We start from the raw sequence: 19,413 nt of genomic DNA, 5'->3' as shown, positions 1-19,413 counted from the left end.
CAGTTAGCAAAATATACTGCAGAAACACCTCTCGCTAGTTTTGTACCACTCCGAACTTCAGCCACAATAATCAACACACAATTGCGATTGTGGGGTTTTTCACAGGTGAGCTGAAGGAAATCAAGCAGGACATTTCCAGCCTGCGGTACGAGCTGCTGGAGGACAAGTCGGAGGCTGCCGGCGAGCTGTCGCTGCTGATTCAGCAACTCGCCGAGAAATTTGGCAAGAACACCACGAGGCACTGACGGGACGGGAAGGACGCTCGAAAAACTGGGCCTCGATTGTCTAAAAGGCCGAGGACAAATAAGAAGCGAGGGACGGGAAGCCGGATGTTTATGAGAGACACAAGGACAAAAGTGCAAAACAAATTTGACTTTTAGTATCATTTCCTGTCTTCAAGCAAAAAAGTAAGAAATGTTTGCATTTCCAGGGCCAAGTCAACTCAGCTCGATCGCGTTGACTTGACAGTGCCATTCAGATGAAAACAGAAGGTGCTCGAAGAAAAAAGAAGGAGAAAAATGAACACATCAAGCGACAGAAGATTGATCGATGAAACATGGAGGAAGAAGAAGAGGGAAGAAATCGTGCGTTTTCTCAAGAGACTCCTTTTTACACCAGGCAGTCTAAATAATTCATACTCTTCCCTCTTCTACAACGAGGGGAAAAGTGATTATCGAAGAAATATTCTTCGATGGATTGACTCAGTCGAAAAGATTTCACAATTAAAACAAAAAAAAAAGCATGACCTTCCGCCACAAAGACGACTTGCTGCTTGAACACACAAGCACGCACGATGTGGAGTGGATCCAAATCCAACGCTAACGTTAAGCAGGCTACACACATTCGGACTTTTAATATCCAGACCCTACACAGGAGAAGGAAAAAAAACAATGCACACCACAGGATAATCCATAATGAGCTCACAGACGTTCAAGATCGGGCCTTGGAGGAGATCGCAAATGTTTTTTGACATTGGCCCAATTAGCAGGCCGATTTTCTTTGTGTTAAGTTGCAGCCACGCAGACTTCCACCATGGCGGTTAATTATTCTACTCGGCGCAACACTGGCACAGGAACAGAAACACTCAGAATCTTCCCCTTGGGAAAAAAAAACCACTCGAGCACTGCGCTGCATGCACCTCGTTTCTTTCGTGCCAAATTCACAACAAATGTTATCTCGACGCACGTTTTGTATCTGTAACAGTTGCTCATTTATGCTAAACAAAACAAAACAAATAGTCGAGTAAACAGAATGTTTTCGAAGCAAAGCCTCAGCTGTATAGATGACATTCAGAATATTTTCGGACCCAATTTTAAAATTCCAACTGCTCCCACAATATTTGCAGGAGCAAATATTCGACGTGCGAATATCACATCTTGGTAACCGCAGTATGCCCTTCTGTTGTTTATGTTGAACTACAAAACTGCACTTACAGCATCGTTGACGTCAACATTTCCGTTGTATTCATGATAATATTATCTGTTTTTCAAGTCGACAATGTATAGCTTGATACGCAACATACAGTATCTGAAATGAGACATTTGAGGTCTTCATTTATTGTCAATCTGATTAGAACTACTGTAGTCTTGTTCACATTGGATGTTCCATGCGTAATACAGTATTTAGATCTTAGGATGGAATATTATTGTTCATATTTCATTAACGTTGATGGCTAAGATGCACAAGAGACACACACAAGTTGTTTGTGTTCAGCTTTTGATCTTTAGACACACACACCAAGCATAGCCATTCATTTCCACAGCTAGGAGAATATATAGGCTGAAATACTGTATTTTTTCATATTGTTGAAATTAAACCTTACAGTATATTGCCATATGTTTTGGTCCTTGAAATAAACGGTCAGCTCGGAATTGCTTGGTCCGCCACTGTCTTCATGTTGAATCAATTGCAGTTTGCAGTTTGTTTATTTCATGTCATTTTCAGAGCAGAAATCTTTTCTAAGCATACAAATTCACAATGACGTGTTTAACCGTGCAACGCACGCTGGCTGCTGGTGTTGGCAGAATTCGCCTGGAACTGCTTGCAGTTGTTGTGCCAAGCAGCAGCTTTGGGGTGTGGACCGGTCGCAGGTTCTGGTCGTCGTGCGGAAGGGACGTTCTCAGGCCACGCCCTTCTGCCAGCAGCTTCTCTTCTCTTCTCTTCTCTCCGATTCTGTGCTGCCAAAAGGTCTCTCGTCATTGTGAGCATTTCTGAAGAACCGTGGCAACCGGGCCTTCATCCTACTCTGGCGATGACGACGCTGGTGAATGGTGGGGTCATTTTTTTTGTGCACGCCTTCCAAAGTGTAACACAGTGAATGTTTGTTTTCCCCAAAAAATATAAACGAAAAGTCAAACAATGACATCCAAATTCAGTCAATGCCAACGAGCAAACTTTTCTACTTACTGCACCATTCGACCCAGCATACTACTCAATGAAACCTTTCACACGGCCCCTTTTGCACCCTTAGCCCCGCCCCCTGGGCATCACGTGGTACATTGTTACGTGCATCCATTTTATTGCAAATAAAGGTCATTTTAAGTAACGTTCTCAATAGAAATTTGTGCAAATGTGGTCCCACATTGTGCACTCATAAAAAAAACAAAAAAAACTTTGCTGTTCACCTAACCTACAAAACGCGCTACCGAAGCTTATTTAAAGGATCGTAAACTAAACTCATATTTGGACCGAATGAAGGACGGCGTGCCACGTTTGTCGCGTCAATGCTGAGTGCAAAATTCTTTGGATGCCAATTCAACTTGCAGAACAAGTTGCGCGACTGAAACTGGAAGGGAGATTCGAATGGTTTCTTGGTTGGACTGCAGAGAAAACGGAGAAATGTGTGTGTGTGTGTGTGTGTGTGAACGGCTTAGTTGAACATTATTGTAACCTTATTTTCAGGAGATCATGCTGGTAACACTGTTAGCCAAAGATAATTAGTGCTAACACTGCAGCTCTGCTTAGCTGTTAGCTGCTGCTCGAAAGTGGCTTTTTTGGCTTCGGAACTCCGGCCAGCCTAGCTAATGAGTCACATGAGTCTTACGTTAATTAGCCCAACTGCGATGTCAGAGTAGGCGGAAGGTGCAGACTATCTCATTCAAAGACACGTTTTCAGAAATAGGCAGCACATTTAAGATGTACTTGCTGGTTTAATTCCACACTTGATGGGTGGGCAGGAGCTCCAGAGACCCAACTATTTGTATCCGAGAATTCAAAAGTCTCCATTTTCTCTAATAGGGCTCATGACTGACAGCAGCCCGGGGAAAAAAGAAAAAAAAAAGAATAAATAGCAGGCATCGAACATACAGTCACACGTGCGAGCATGGCGTGAACGTACATCTGCAGACGTGCATACTTCCTGTCGCATTATCTTTCCGGAGCACTGAGGGTGGTTCAAAGTGCTTGAGTGTTTTTTGTCCTTGCGTTTACGGATGTGCCTGAGGGCAACAATTGGAACAGAAAGCGAGCCACCGGGGTGACGGGTGTCCTTTATGATGCCGCGGCGTTTTGGGGAGACGGCGGTCTCGGTGACCCTCGGGAGCGCTTTCCTCTGAGCCGCCGAGCAGCTGGTGCACCGTACCGTAACTTGTAATTGAGGATGTACACTCCTGTACTTGTTTATTTGCTGAAGATTCAAGTTGGACAGAAGTGGTTCTCAACTGGTGGGTCGGGAGCTAAAAGTGGCTCGCCGACCCATTTTTGCTGGGTCGCAGGCAGATAGCGAAACTAATTACATGTATTCCCATCCTCGTTTTTTTGTTTTTTTTCAGTACATATAGAGGCGCGCTGAGTTCCCACATGCAACGGAATATAGGAAAGCAATAAGAAATGTTACTTTGCCACTAGTTTACTCTGTAAACAAATACAGTGCAGCTCAGCCTTTGGCTGGAGGACGTCATGGCAGGTAATATGCCTTATCGGCGGAAAAGAACTCTTTTCATACGGCGTTTAAAAATAGGAAATGCCGTATCTTAACAATAGGAAAATACAGGTCCTAAGGTCACAACAGTTGAGAACCACTGCTATACGCACCTCAAAAACACAATTCAATTCATAGACACTGTCTCGTAATTGCGCACACAAACTGCTGCGACGAAGCCCACTTACGCACACATCTCCATAGCAACCAAGTCCGTCCGAGAGTGATGTGCATTTGGAAGTTGATAAGATATTCCAATTATTTGATTTCCTTCAGCGCTCCGTCAGACTTTGGATGCGAGTCTCAGCCTGAAGGGCCTTGCTTAATAACACACTTTGTCAATGAGGTTGTGTGTGTTTGTTTCGACCGCAGCAGCCATTGAGTTTCTTAGCTCAAGCTTGCCAGTGTGCGTGTGTGTGCGTGTGCGTGTGTGTGTTCAGTCTAACTGACAACCCGCTCACTGGTGAAATGTGTCCCAGAGGCCCAAGGCGAGAGCTTTGCACGCCCCCTACCGACTCCCACTCCCCCCTCTGCAGCCTCTCCCCACACTTCATCCTCCCTCTCTTTCTTTTCTCCATCCATCTCAACCACTCCATCTGCCTTCTATCTCGGAGCGGCGTGACCTCCTGCCTCGGATGAGACGAGGATTCCTAGGATTTGGAGGAGAGTAGTGTGAACACACACATGTATATACACGCTGTATGTACAGTAGGTGCGGAAAGTATTCAGACCCCCATAATTTTTTCACTCTTTGTTATATTGCAGCCCTTTGCTAAAATCATTAACCTTTTTTTTTCCTCACGAATGTACACACAGCACCCCATATCGACAGAAAAAAATGGAATTGTTGACATTTTTACAGATGCATTAAAAAGGAAAAACGCAGCCAGAAGTATTCAGACCCTTTGCTGTGACACTCGTATATTGAACTGGGGTGCTGTCCATTTCTTCCGCTCCTCCTTGAGATGGTTCTACGTCATCATTGGAGTCCAGCTGTGTTGGATTACACTGATTGGACTTGATTAGGAAAGCCACACACCTGTTTGTCTATAGAAGACCTCACAGTGCATGTCAGAGCAAATGCGAATCGGGAGGTCAAAGGAACTGCCTGAAGAGCTCAGAGATGAATTATGGCAATGCACAGATCTGACACTCCAGAAACCCAACTATTTGTAAATAAGCAAAAGTTAATTTTCCATAACATCTCCGGTTTAACGGTTTAGTCAATGTAGCCACTTTCTAGTACTCGGGAAGTCCAACATGAGTGGTTCTCAAACATTTTACAGCAAGTGCCACTGAAAAGACGACTTGACCACTAGCGTGCCCAACATTCAATTACAGTAGTGCAGAAGGCCTAAGTGTTCTTCAAAAATGAGCCACTGACGTGTTATTCACAGTAGAAGGAAACGAATTTTTCAAAAGGCTTGAATCATGATGAGATTGAAATATATTGCACATAAAAGTTAAATAACAAGCGGTTCCTAAAGATTGCTAGTGTGTAGACCTTAATTTAAACTCAACAGAACTGTACTTAGGCAGTGTTTCTTCTTTTTTCGGAGCGGGAACCCGTGTAGCAATAGCGGTACTACACTTTGAGAGGCACTGATTGAGGAGAGGTTTTTTACAATTTGTTTTAATCATAAATACATGATTTAGGTTTTTCTTGGTCATGGGGCGTCTGAATTGCGTAAGGGCAGCAAGCTTACGCGCACATGTGCCTCCCAGTCGAGAGGTTTGGATGCGAATCTCTGCTCAGGCCCTTTGAGTGTTTTCCTCAAGCTCGTGTGGGTTTTCTCCAGGTACTGCGCCTTCCTCCCGCCTTCCAAAAGCCATGTTTTGTGAACTGAAGGTTCCAAAGGTTAGCGCAAATGCTTTGTTTGTCCATACCCGTACAGTATGTGCCCTGAGACTGGCGGGTGACCTGTCTTGGGTGTACCGCGCCTGTCACCCGATCTCAGCTGGATGGATTCCGTAGTCGTACCACGGGGCCAACAATGCCGATAGTGTTGTTGTTGTTGTTTTTCTACTCTCTAACACTGACTCTGCCTTTTTAGAGTGAGTCTACATGATTGGGACAGAGAGAGGAAGTTGTGTTTCTTGCAAAGCACAGCCGTTGCCGGTAATGTACAGCAACATTGTGCTTCAGCGTATTTAGGTTGCTCCAACATACTTTGCCTTTTATGGGATGTTTGCAACACCATTCATCTTCCGATTGGCTTTTGCCTCTCTGACCACCTCGTTCTGCTTTGCGTCGGCCTTCGTCATTTATTCGCTCGGGGACTCTCTCGCTCTTTTTCTAACATTGATTTAGGTCTGGAACAGGGGTGTTTTATGTGGAAAAAAAAATAAATAGTGGTGTGGTCTGACTTGAAACAAAATACAGTTGTCTGACTGCAATTTCTCTTCAAACTGTAACAGAATAAATCGCACAAATCATATGGGATCCGTAAACATATATTTACAACTGAAAATGTTCAGTGTAGGAGACGCAGCAACGCGGATACAGAACAATATTGCTCTATTTCCTGTTTCTGTGCACGTCCTATGTCAGCATGCGCACTTGTTGCTAGGCGGGGTTCATTGGGCTTGATTTTGTGTACACCATTGGCTAATGGGGAAAAGGGATGCGCAAGCCACTCCCACTGAATAATAATCATCATCATTATCTATCAATGTGAAATTTCCGCTGCAAATCTCTATGAGCCCCCATCTTTACTGCATACACAATTACACAGGGCGCGAGGCATCAGTTCGCTGCAGTGTGACCGCGGCTGTTAAAAGGACAGAAAAGTTGCAAAGTACGGTCATGACCACGGAAGATGCTTAGGAGAGCTTCATTTGGTTCCAGTGAAGTTGGGTCACAGTCGGCAGACTGTGTTTCGAATACTCCTGCTGCGGAAGGTGACACATTTGTCGAAGTGTTCACTTTGGGAAAGGGGCATCCAAAACCGAGCAATTATCCTGTGATGGTTTTTGCATTGGATCTCGTTAGATTGCGTACCTAACGTTGTGGCCAGTGAGTGTGCACACATCGAATTGATTTGAGCTGCAATCTGTTTGGCAAGTAATCCATCTCAAGCTCAATCTGTTTCTATCCTTTCAAAAAATGTACTGTATTGATGTTTTCAGTGACCAGGTGCTGTTGTTGTTGTTGTTGTTGTTTTGTTTCTTTACTCACACGACTCCTACAAAGTGAGGGGTCTTCAACTTTTGTGGGAAATTTCAGGATAAACCTAAAAATCTTCAAAGGGGAACTTAACTTGACGTTCTCTCGCTTTCTCTTCAATGTTGCAGTATTTTGTGTACAACTTGCTGTTCACTAATAAAGAACTGAACAGCAAAGTTCGATTTGTTCGATCCATAAATGGGCCTATACATTTGTGACATCATGAGCAATCATAACAATTGATGGACATTACATCGTCATTGCCAGGATTCAATCGTGATATTCTCGGGAGGAAGTCGCCAATGAGCTTTGAGTGTCATGAGCAGGTTACAACAGGGATGCAGAGAGACTAGAGGAGTCACAGAAAGGTGTAGAAGTGTACGCCCTTGGAAATTATCCATCCATTTTATGCACTGCTGATCCTTACTATGGTTGGGAAAATGTTTAGGCCTGCATGACAATCAGTTAGTTTTACAGTGCGCAATTTTTTATTTTGTAATGTTTGATTTTTTTTTTTTACGGTCTGCACAGCATTTGAGTTGCAGTGAGATAATCAAGTGACTAATTGTAGAGCGTCTGAGGTGCGCCAGTGGGGGTGACTGCTACACTGGCAGAGAAACAAAATATTCTTTGAAGCTGGCTGATTCTCTTCCACGGAGGAGGAACTCAACACCATTATCGGGGAAATGAGAGGAAGGAAATCTGTATTTGGTCCATTTCGTGTTGGTTTTAGACAAAAGTCAGACAGAAAAGGACATTTCTAGTACATACAAGATGGATGACATCTGGCTGGTTTTGTTAGAAAGCAGATTTATTTCCCCTTTTCTTTATATGCCTATTTAATCAGTTTTCGAACTAGGGTCATGTGTGGGCAAAACCTACCAGATCCAGCAGATGGTGCTGTGCTGAAAAAAAATGGATAACTTTCTATTTTTCCGTTACGTATTTTAGAGAAGGTAGTGATTGAGTTTGCATTTCATATTCACTACTGTGTTACTAGTAATTTGATCACTCAATGTTTGTTGCATTGTTTCTTTTTACCACCGGCGGGCGGCGCATTTGGCACCTGGGCCTTCTGTCCGGACTTAAGAGACTGAATCCACCCCTTAATTACCACCACTGTCATGTCAAAATTTGGGGAGACGGCGGTCCCGACTGTGGTGCCGTGCATTTACATATATATATATATATATAAGCCGGATCCGCCGGCTTACGCCTGTCTACAAAAATAACAACACCGGGCTAAGCCGCCTCTGGCTGGCGCACAGTCGCACCGCCCGCCGCGCAGGAATTAAGCCGTTCACCAAAATAGGGCTCATAATCTTTGCTGACTTCCAAGGCAGACATTTGGGACTACGGAGTTTCTGTGAACTGTTTTTTTCCCTTCTTCAATGTTATTAAAGTCCGTAGAATAATTGGAGCTTTCTTGTTCATCTTGTAGTTGTTTATCTCCAATTTAAAGCTTGGAGTGTGCTTCATGGATGAGTTGTCTTTTCCCTCCCTTACTATTTTTTTTTTTTTTTTTGTGTCATGGATTAAGTGGATTGAGAATCAGAAAGCGGGAGGGAATGATGGGCAAGGAGGGAAGCACAACACATTAAGATGATGGCAAAAACATGGAGGACATATAGGAGGTAACGAGAGAAGAAAATGTAACATTGCACGACCATGTCATGTTGCATGCGTGTACGCATGTGTGTGCGTGTGTGTTCGGTGTGAGAGAGAGGCATACATGAAAGTAGTCAAATTTGTATTTTGCTATTTGTTTATTTATTTAACCAGTGATTGTTTCGAGGCCTTTAATGGAGGCTGGACATCTGTGTAGAATTACAGTTCATCAAAATTCCTTGCTGGTGGCTCATAGTTATTGAGCTCAACCTCATAGCGACTCTGTTTTTATTGATGTTTACGACAACGTCCCGACTTCATTGGAATTGGGGTTGGAAACAAAAAGATATCAAGACATTTTTGTTTGCTCATGTCGCCCACCCCTCTTGCACTTCCAACACTGTCAACTAAAATTCAATTGCTAAACATATCGTTGAGTTCAAACTTATCTGACTGTCAATGCAAATAACTTGATGACTCTTTGTATCTCCTCTCAACTCGATCAGTCTGCTGATGAAGATCCATCCTCCCAACATTCTTTGCTCATACCGACAACACGTGACCAACTTGAGCGTATTTTCATTCATGTTTAGTTATTGTTTTTCCTCAGCTCCCCCCCCCCCACGCAATGTATTTTTACATTAGCCCTGTGGACAGTAGACGCTGATGATGAGGATAGTAGGGAATGGAATGTGCGCAATAAACCGCAATTACCGCTGCAAGCTTTGGGCTCCGATTAGATTTCCCACGTGAAAAGCACATTTTACCAGCCAAAATTTGCCTTGCATGGAGACTTCATGTAGGCCACTGAAGGGGAGAGGTCTGTTATTTGGAGTCCACAACCCTTTTTCTCTCAAACGTCACAGCTTCTAATTTGGGAACAGTCAGCAGTTTTGTGTTCGGTCTTGTTTCTTGCCGCAACGTGCGTGTGTGTGTGTGTGTGCGCGTGTCCTTGCAGACTGCCTGCTAGAACCTTCTGTTGTGACAGAACAGGTGCAAATGAATATGAAACAGACCGGCAGAGCTCTTAGGGTGGGCCGCTTTTGTGTCCGTTCTCATGTCTGCCGCGTCACGGAAGAAGAACCTGGCTTCTTTATGTCAATTAGCACTCAAGTGTCACATCAAATAGAGACAACATCACAGTATGATGGAACCGCAAAATCGGAAAATTGGTCGCCCCACCGCACCGCTGCCACTGCCATGAATAAGACTCGGTAAAAATGCATAACACTCGCCTCTCACTATGGGGCCGACATCACATCCGGCGGCCGATTGACAGGTTGAGCCGCAATAGCTGGAGAAGAGCGGCTAGGGACGCAAAATCAAGGAAGATAAACAAAATCATTCAGTGAAGTCACTTGAGACCTATTTTGAGAGGAGAACAAAGAGGGGAGGGGTGGGAGGACGGGACTCCACTCCACTTGTATCAACTCTGCAACAAATAATGGATGTCTGGATGGGTTCACTTCTTTTTTTCTACTTAAATGACATGTTATGACATGCTATGCTATGCTATTGACTCCAATGTGGACGACGACGACTCGCGTTCCAGAAGAAAATATGTCTAACCACTGTCGTCACGTTCACGATGCGTGGCCATTTTTCTTTTTCTCCAGTCATAAACAAAAAAGGATGTTTGATTGTCTGATTTGCAATTTCCTATGTCAGGCTCTGCGACTCCCCGCTGGCTCTCGCTCACCTTTTTCATCCTGAATCTTTTTATTGATTGAAAAGTGTAAGAAGATGTTCACGGCGGCCCCACAAACCTTCTCACGACTTTGTAGAGAGAGATGGAGAGGGTTAAGATGTCTGTCGACTTTGTGACTTGACTGGAGCACGTCCCTGTCAGGTGACACGCCCACACACCCACACACCCAAACACACGCGGATCTGCGAGGGCGAAGATGAGCAGCCGACCTGCTGCGAGACATCTTCTGTATTTGGGCTTGGTTAACCTCACCGCGCTCCTCCCTCATTCGAACCGCACCGGAGCGTTAATCTGTCCGGGGTTTGCGGGCGAGAGGCGCCAGCACGCGCAAGAAGAGGTGCGCTCGATCGCTCACGGAGGGAGCCTAAAGTCGATCGGAGATTAGGACCACCGTTTCTTGTTTTCATAACCCTTGCTGCCGCTTCGAACCTGGATTGAAGTCCGGTCTGTTTTGAATCCGAGCCAGACACATAGGAACTGTGTCGGGCGCAGCGTGGAAGCAGTCGCACCGCTGCGTCCTCGGGGAGGCTTGTCGGCATCGAACAGGGAACCGATAGGAATGCGCAGCCGGGATTTGTCCTGTCCGCTATCACCTGTGACCCGCCCACGTAAGTCTTTCTCGTGACGAACATTGTTATTATTTATGTTCTTCTGACGTTTCGCACGAGCAAAGTCACCCATGGCATTGTTGTCCAGATCGACGACTTCTTACACAGGTGCCTACATTGTCGACCTTCTGGACTTTAACACTGACCTTGAAATACACTGAGTAGTTTGAATCTAATATTTCCAAGGTACTCGGTTAAAATGATTTGTATGGCTGGGTAAACTAATGCAAGCTATAAACCCTTTTGGGAACTGTGAACTGGAGGCATTAGACTCATGTGATTGCTCCCTGCCAATCAGGGATCAATGTTAATGATAACTTCTTGAAAACAAGACTGGTGACACGTCATACTGTCAATGTGGTTATACCTGGCAACACGGAGCCGTAGTGTTTAGCTCGTGGGCCTCACAGTTCTGAGGTATTGTTTCAAATCTTTGCTCCTGTGTGGATTTTGAACGTTGCCCCCGTGCTTGCGTGGGTTTTCTCGGGGTGCTCTGATTTTCTCCCACATTCCAAAAACATAAATGTTAGCTAAATGGAAGACTAAATCATCCATCCATCCATTTTCCGTAACGCTTATCCTCAGTGGGGTCGCGGGCGTGCTGGAACCCGTGATTCTCAAAGTGTGACCCACGTACACTTAATGGTACGCCAGCACCCTCTAGTGGTACATCAAGAATCACTCAATTCAATTATTTTGTAATCCAATACAGTACATTTGTTAAATACGATTCACTTGTATTTAACTCTTCAATACAGTACATTTGGATTGAATCTTTTAGAAAAAAAAAATAATTCCCAAACATTTTTCTTGGCACAATTTTCATGTAATTTATGTACTGTGCATTCTAATTGACATGGCAAGGTACTGCGTAGTTAATATTGTCGTTATTGTTATTATTATTATTTTGTAGGCGACAATAAATTCATCCATCCTTCCATCTTCTGAGCCGCTTGTCCTCACGAGGGTCGCGGGCGTGCCGGAGCCTCTCCCAGCTATCATCGGGCAGGAGGCGGGGTACACCCTGAACCGGTCGCCAGCCAATCGCAGGGCACATACAAACAAACAACCATTCGCACTCACACCTACGGGCAATTTAGAGTTGTCAATGAACCTCGCGTGCATGTTTTTGGGATGTGGGAGGAAACCGGAGTGCCCGGAGAAAAGCCACGCAGGCACCGGGAGAACATGCAAACTCCACACAGGCGGGGCCGGGGATTGAACCCCGGTCCTCAGAACTGTGAGGCAGACGCTCTAACCAGTCGGCCACCGTGCCGCGCGACAATAAATAGATATCTAAATTCTACAGTATCTAATGTGTGGCTGGCTCTGTTGGGGTCCCAAGACAAAAGTGTCGCGCTGATTTTGACGTGGCAGTATCAAAGTTTTCCAATGAATGGATCAGGAACGATCCATAAGCAAGCATGATTGCATCATTGAAAATTCCTAAAAAGGGCACTATGTGTTGTTTCCCCTCTAGTCCACCCAGTCAGCTGGTGAGCCCACATAGGCCATGCTGAAGCAGGTCCTCCTCAACTCCACCATTAGCCCTCACCTGGGCCTGGTGCTCATGGCGCAGTCTTCTGCGAGCACCCCCGCCGCTGTCAATCTGTCCCACGGCAGCCTGGTGAGCGTGGCCGCCCTGCTGAGGCCCACCGCGGGTCGCGGGGGGGGAGGAGGAGAGGAAGGAGGAGGAGGAGGAGGAGGAGGGCTCCGAGATGTAGAGCTCCAAAAACCCGACCTCCTCACCTACGTGGTCATGTGCCTCCTGTTGTTTCTGCTGGTGCTGATCATTGTGTTTTTCATTAACTGTCAGCTGCGGAACTCTTTCTTCGCCTCCATGCCGTATGACAGGTCACTGAGAGAGGCCCGGACGTCGTACAAGTAGCCTGGACGGGTGAGACCGCGGACTGCTCCTGCATATGAACTCGTTGCCTTCCTCTTTTCTCTCAAGACACTGGACTGTGTGGATAGGGATCTGAAATAAGAGTGCACACAAGACGGGCGAGGCCAGGATTGAGTCACAACAAGCAACGATTGTCTTTTGAGTCATTGAGCACACTAAGGTATGTAATGTTGGAAAATTGGGCCTACTGCAGGAGTAGACCCAATTCTCGACTTTCATACTTGGTTGTGTGTCTCTGGAAGCTGAAAACAGCTGTATGCAACAAACTTTGATTTTAGCATTTTCTTTTGACACGTTTGTCTGAATGCCTGTTTTATTCAAGTGTTCTGGGAAGTCAGAAATAAGTCCAAAACGTTGCGGGCGACCTTGATGAGCTACTATTTGCTTTGTTTGTGAATACACGAATGAAAAATATTTTAGGCAGCCTGGATCATGTTTCACACAGAGATTGTGTAGATATGTAGCTATCTATGCTACACAGCAATTGTTTTTGATGCAAAACCATTTGTGTTAGGCGGTAAAATTGTGTATAATCAATGAATGCAGATAATAAATAGTTTCTAAAGTATTTCAGCGAATCTCTGCGGGTAACGTCAGATTACCGGGTCTCGCTGAATTCAGGGTGTATGTTTATTTGCCCCATGTTTGCAAGTCAGAAGACCTGGGCGTTACAGTTCGTTTCTGACTTGCCAGATTTCTGGAATGCAGCATTCATAGTGTTTTACCATGGCCTTTAAAGTCTATTTTCATGACAGTATTAAAAAAAAAAAAAAGTCTTGTGCAATAAGGCAACAAACAACACATTTTTCATCCTGTAGATTGTACAATAGTGATTAAATGCCAGACCTGAAGTCTATACCATGACATAAAGATATTGAAAACCTCTTTGTATCATCTGATGAATGAATGAATGCTGGCGTTTTTGTTGCAGAGGTCACTGCTGTGATTTAATACGGCCTCATTGGGCATCTTTATGAAAGCCGTTTGACTCCCGGCCGTACCATCTTTCCCTTTTAATTAACCGTTCCCCAAGTCATATAGCGTAATTGTCCCGAGGAAGTAAGACTTGAGGCTGAAGGACAAGTCAACTTGTGTGCAATAAATGCAACTGCAGCGCTGTCAGCTTCATTGACGCCACTCATGCTCACATCCTCCGTAGCCTTGTTGTTGGAAACGTCTCTCACATACCACGACGGATAAATGAGTTTATCAGTGTAATCCAGTGCAGCTGTGTTTGTGTGAACATGTTTTTTTTTTTTTTAGAGGCGAAGCACATTTGTACCGGACTCTGGGGATTACATAAAACAGGGGTAATGTGGGCGCTGGATTCCCAAAAACATTTATTCAGGGCATCATCAGAAAAATATTATTCCACTAAAATGAAAATAAACACACGGGTTATTGTTTTCTTGTGTATAATAAACGTGGATTTCATTTGCGAAGCACAACATAATGCAGCGGAGTACAGTATACAGTATGCGACCTCATCTAAGAGCTGAGGGAGAGAGGAGCGAACCGAAGTACCCGGAGAAAAGCCACGCAGGTACAGGGAGAACATGCAAACTCCACACCGGCGAGGCCGGAATTTGAACCGGTTCCTCAGAACTATGAGGCAGATGTGCTAACCAGTCGTCCACTGTGCCGCCTACCCCACACATGATGATAAAAAACTGCTGTGTGCCCTTATTTCCCTTATCATGCATGGTGTACAAGAGATGAGCAACATAGCGCACCACACTGTCTGTTATAGTACCAAGACTGACCTATGAGAGGCAGCATAGTGCTACAAAGACAAAGAAAAACTAGCAGATTAAGAAATAGAATTCAACTAAGTAAACTCTTCTCCTATATCAGAATCATCTTTATTTCTGGCAACTACATTGCAATTGAAAATTCTTCTCTTGTTTTTATTTTGATGAATCACTTGTGACAACTTATAAGACATGTTATGCAAACACTCAACTAACAGGGGTATAATAATAATAATAATAATAAGGCTCATTTTTGACCAACTTAAGGAAGTCTGGGGAAGTCTTACAAAACCTAAAATATTGTGCAATTTTTAAAGAGTTTTTTTTTAAATAGATATAATGTTAAATTATGATTTTCTTTTTGTAAATTACAAAGATATTGCGCGAAAATGATCTATCTGGGTGATTTTTGACCCATATGTGCATCTAAGGGTTAAAACAAATGAGTCGTTTTGACAGGAAAATACATTTTATCGTTTGGGTCACTTTTCAAAAGTTTCAACGCAAGTTTTAATTTTTTTTTTTTAATTTTTTGGAACGAATACTGCAGTTGCTCGGGTTGTCTAAAAAAGTAGTTAGGTCTAGCAACAACAACAACAAAACAAAAAGTGCACCCATTGCACACCAGGAAGCAGTTGAGTAGTTCAGGTGAACTCGTCCCAAGCTGCCTCCGCCCCTCAAGAAGTACAAGAAGACGACTGGCTCGGCGTTAAAGCAGTCTCCTGGTTTGTGTCATGCCGCAGTTTAAAAGTTGTCTGGCGCCGCAGCAGGCACGTAAAGTCGCCACGAAAGCAGCACCCGCGGCGTCTGGAACCATCTGCTAGGAGTGGACTCATTCTGACGAAGTAGCCTGGCTAAAGCTAACGCTAGCTGTGTTTGCGTCGAACCGCGGTGAACAAAAGTCATCTGTGAACTTAACTTGTGTTTACGTTCCACGTGGCTGCCGATGCCCGAAGTCGTGCTGTTTTCTTTTTGGGAAGAAGTTGGAAGGATCGGTGCTTGTACGCCCCGACGACGACGACGAGCCGCTGCGCTTTGAATTTCCCTCCTTGTGGACGACGGACAGGCGGCTTCGCGAGGAGTTGGCTCGGGACCAGATCATTAGCAACTCCTTGCTAATTGTGGCTAGTTAGCAGGGGCACCAGCCCAGGCCCGTGGAGATCATCATCATCATCATCATTATTATTATTATTATTATTATTATCATCGTTATCATTAGTTGCTCTGCCTTTATTGTCTTGCTTGTTCGTCAGTTCACACATTTGCTTTGAGTGCGAGTGTTTTTTTTTTTGCGTCAGCAAAGTTCCCTCCATGCGGAAACTACTTTGACTCCAAGTTCAAGGAAAACAATTCACTTTACAAGTATGGATTCACACACGGGATACGCCGCCTCGGCTCCCGGGCCCAAGAAAGACAAGAAATCAAAGAAGGGCTACGAGGATGGAGAGGGCAAAAAGAAATTTGTGAGTATTTATTTAGCGTTCATTATTTTAAGTGAAACTACAAAGTCATCAAGCGTACAACCTGCAAGTCATTCCTGTTTAAACGTTAGCACCAGATGTATGATTGACATATTTATCTCAAGTGTCATACAAGCGGAAGTGTCAAAAGAGAAGGAAGTACCTAACCCCCACCACCCGCAGCACTTTACACTTTTTTTTTTTGGCTGCAGTCGAACAAGCACCAACAAGCTACAAATGAATTCGTTTTCATTTGAGATGTGTTTGATTGCCTTCAGCCTACAATCAGTGGCAGACTCTATGGTAAATAAACGTAGAACGGTAAGGTTAGCCCATTGACGTTTGAAGATGACCTCATGTGGAGTCGGCATGTGATTCACTTGACGTGTCTACACGGCTGGTGGGCAGCAGCGTCAGGCTGTCAGCAGCCATTGCCAAGGCACACTTGTGTTGCAGAACTCAACTTATTAGTCATGTCTAGCAACAGGTGAAAAGTGACCGCAAGCACACACACACGCTGACAATCAGTAACCATGGAGGCGCAACAAGGGGACACATGATCGCAAAGTCAACAGTAGTACCACGTATGCACGTTAGACATTTTAGTAATACCACTCACCCTACCAAGTACTCTTCCAGGCTTTATATTTTGTCTGTTTATTGTAAATGCTTCATTGCATTTTTTTTTTTTTACTGTATTCATTTCCATCAAAAATACAAAAAGTGATGTTAAAGGCCTATCATAGAATGTTTCAGGAATGCAAATATGTGCATATTTTTGGTAAAGTTATGTGTAAACATGAGTCATAGACAGAAATCTGTTGTGCCCAGAGATAACATTGAGTACACGAGTCTGTGTTTGCGTGACGACATTGCCCTCCATAGACTCGAGCTATGTCCTTGACGCCAGTACTATGTAGTAACGCTGATATTTGAATTTGCTCTGGGAGACTTTATTTTGCAAAACACACACCAGAGTTCAGATTTTGAGCAGGAAAAGTATGGGGAAACTCGGTGTTTCAAAATATTTGAATCATTTTGTGAAATAATGTTATTGTGCGGATCCTTGCTGTCGAACACAATCGCTTCCAGAGTGCTCGTTTCCCTTCAGTTGGTTCAGATTTGGTATAGAACATAATCAAAATGTAATTAATCAGTTCCAGGGTCTGACTTTCACAAACCTTATTAACTGCACTGTTCTTACTGTGATAAAAGAGTAAAAATAAGTTAACTGATTTCTAATAAAACTTTTAAGAACAATAAATGGTGTCCTCTCACTTCTGATATGTGACGACCAAACAGAGGGGGGATTAGAAGAGGATATTTCATCTGTACCTTGTCACTACGTTGCTGTAAATTCCACGCATGCTTTTTGCCCGCTGGGCACAGTGCGACGCAGCCCAACCCGACTGCACCGTTTTGCAGTGCCTCAGCATTAAGTAATGAGCCATTGTGCTTAAAATGCAGATTTGTGCTCTACTTGGGCCGTCTATATGAAGCCAAGCCGCCTAGCCGGGCTGTTGAAGCGCTTTACTTCCTCGTTTGAGTGTAAACGCACCCGATTGGACGTGTAACCCATGTGACCATGTGCGTACGTCTAAAGAAATGCACTGATTGCCTGACCGGCCCGCGTGACGGCAGTGTTGACGAGTGCGTTAGCGTAGGAGCATGCTACGGCGTACTACGCTTGCCAGAGCGTCGCCTCACAATCCACTGGGTGAGATAAGAGGCGCCTCGTTGTCCACACCGGCCTCCGTCCCAGCAAACGCAGACCCACGGGATCGGTTGCCGTGGACCTCCGCCAAGCCGGCGTCCTAGCTCGCGGCGGCCGCCGCCAGGACACCCCCGCTCCCCCGCCAAATTGCTAATGGAAATTGTAACAGTATCACTCTTTAGTGGTGTACTAGTGAGGCAAAAGTCATGGGTGACTGAACCACACTGAGACGGAATAATGATTCCAACTCCTGTTAAAACGTATATACCTCTGCAGTTACATTCCGTTAGTCCCAGAAATGAAATAATAAAATAGGTCCGCGCCATATCAGTGCAAAAATAAATCATACTACATACTTCCCTCTCTTCAAATGTAATGTCTACATTTCAAATCAAAACATATCACAGCGGCTGCTCAGAAAAATAAATCATTTTACGATATCACTAAGCAGAGCAAAAGAAACTATGTAGGAGTCCCATGATTATTTTGTTTGTTACTTGGCTGTTTCTAAACCTGCGGTCATTTTGAATGTTCGTTAGAAGAGCAGCAATTTCTAATGTAACTTTAAAAAAAATATGACATTCTGTTCAATTAGTGAACAGACAATTTGTCAATGGACAGTTTTGTTATAGTGAGCATGGCATGATTATTGCTGCAGCAGTAATAGTGTTTTGGAGCTTCTGTATACGACTGTAAACAATGGCTGGGCGGGGATAGAAGTACACGATAATATATGATGTAAAGATGTCTTTTTCATAAAAACCTGTGGAGAAAAGCAGAGAAACTACTAAAGCCTACTGAGGAGGACTCGGCCAGCAAGACATTTTTTTTTTTTTCAACTTCGAGTCCTGTTAATTATTTCTAATCAATTATTCATGTCACTATGCAAAACCATGGGTAAATCTCATAACAAAAATCATCATCATTTCAAAACTACAATGAATATTAAGTTGACATTTTCAACATAAGATAATCTAAAGGCCTCCTTTTAGTAAAGTAATATAATGTACAAATGTAATGTAAATGTACTAAATTACAGCAAATAAGGCTACATAATGGTTACTATTGTTCTACGTAATTTTTATAGGTGCCATTAATAGAAAAAACAAATTAAGAGTCAAGAATGAACCGACACTTCATAAATTGTGAAACTAAACTGTTAGGAATAAATACAGCACAGTTTAAGAGGAATTTGTGTTGAAATTAGTGTTGGAAGCGACGGAAAATGAGCCAGGAAGGCTGTTCAGAGTAACATCACAAGGGACGTCTGTGCGTCGACCAGATCGACATATTGATTTGAAAAACTGCCTTACTCACCTGAAAGAGGGGGGGGGGGGGGGGGGGGGGTCAACTCTGTGTTTGTAAAATGTTGTCCGAGTCTTACAACGCATATAATTGCTGGGACATGCGCGTCACTAAAGTATAAGTGTTTATCTTCGTTCTTTGTGCTGTTCTTTTCATGGACACAAACAAAACGTCCACTTTCTCTCGCAAGAGCTGAGCCCGCTCCAGTATCTATCCCCTGCTGTGGGGAAAACTCGCTCTGAAATAGTGGAAGAGGATTTCTGAAGCT

General features: G+C 44.0%; 3 protein-coding genes across 7 annotated transcripts in view; all 3 read left to right on the top strand.

The window, feature by feature from the left end:
- LOC133484983 (short transient receptor potential channel 7-like) overlaps nucleotides 1–2,124 on the top strand; it is a 33,723-nt gene extending 31,599 nt beyond the window's left edge. Inside the window, exons 12-13 of one of the 3 annotated variants that reach the window (XR_009790564.1) lie at nucleotides 106–356; nucleotides 431–2,124. Coding sequence is in view for 2 of the 3 variants with exons in the window: in XM_061788250.1 (XP_061644234.1) it covers nucleotides 106–245 (140 nt within the window). In the remaining variant the exon portion in view is untranslated. Of the gene's footprint in view, nucleotides 1–105 lie in introns of all 3 variants that reach the window. The other 2 variants (XM_061788250.1, XM_061788251.1) reach the window with 2 other exon arrangements.
- Nucleotides 2,125–10,722: 8,598 nt separating this feature from the next.
- LOC133485068 (small integral membrane protein 32-like) lies at nucleotides 10,723–13,800 on the top strand. Its single transcript, XM_061788406.1, has 2 exons — nucleotides 10,723–11,009; nucleotides 12,490–13,800. Exon 2 carries the CDS (start codon nucleotides 12,523–12,525, stop codon nucleotides 12,895–12,897), a length of 375 nt encoding a protein of 124 aa, XP_061644390.1. The 5' UTR covers nucleotides 10,723–11,009; nucleotides 12,490–12,522; the 3' UTR covers nucleotides 12,898–13,800.
- Nucleotides 13,801–15,289: 1,489 nt separating this feature from the next.
- LOC133485067 (protein diaphanous homolog 1-like) overlaps nucleotides 15,290–19,413 on the top strand; it is a 90,129-nt gene continuing 86,005 nt past the window's right edge. For all 3 annotated transcript variants that reach the window (XM_061788405.1, XM_061788403.1, XM_061788404.1), the window contains exon 1: nucleotides 15,290–16,129. In XM_061788405.1, the coding sequence (XP_061644389.1) occupies nucleotides 16,031–16,129 (99 nt within the window). In that variant the 5' untranslated portion in view covers nucleotides 15,290–16,030. The remainder of the gene's footprint in view (nucleotides 16,130–19,413) is intronic.

This window comes from Phyllopteryx taeniolatus, chromosome 10 (genome assembly GCF_024500385.1).
Source record: "Phyllopteryx taeniolatus isolate TA_2022b chromosome 10, UOR_Ptae_1.2, whole genome shotgun sequence".
In the NCBI taxonomy this organism is placed as follows: Eukaryota; Metazoa; Chordata; class Actinopteri; order Syngnathiformes; family Syngnathidae; genus Phyllopteryx; species Phyllopteryx taeniolatus.
This window is presented reverse-complemented; position numbering and strand designations above follow the sequence as displayed.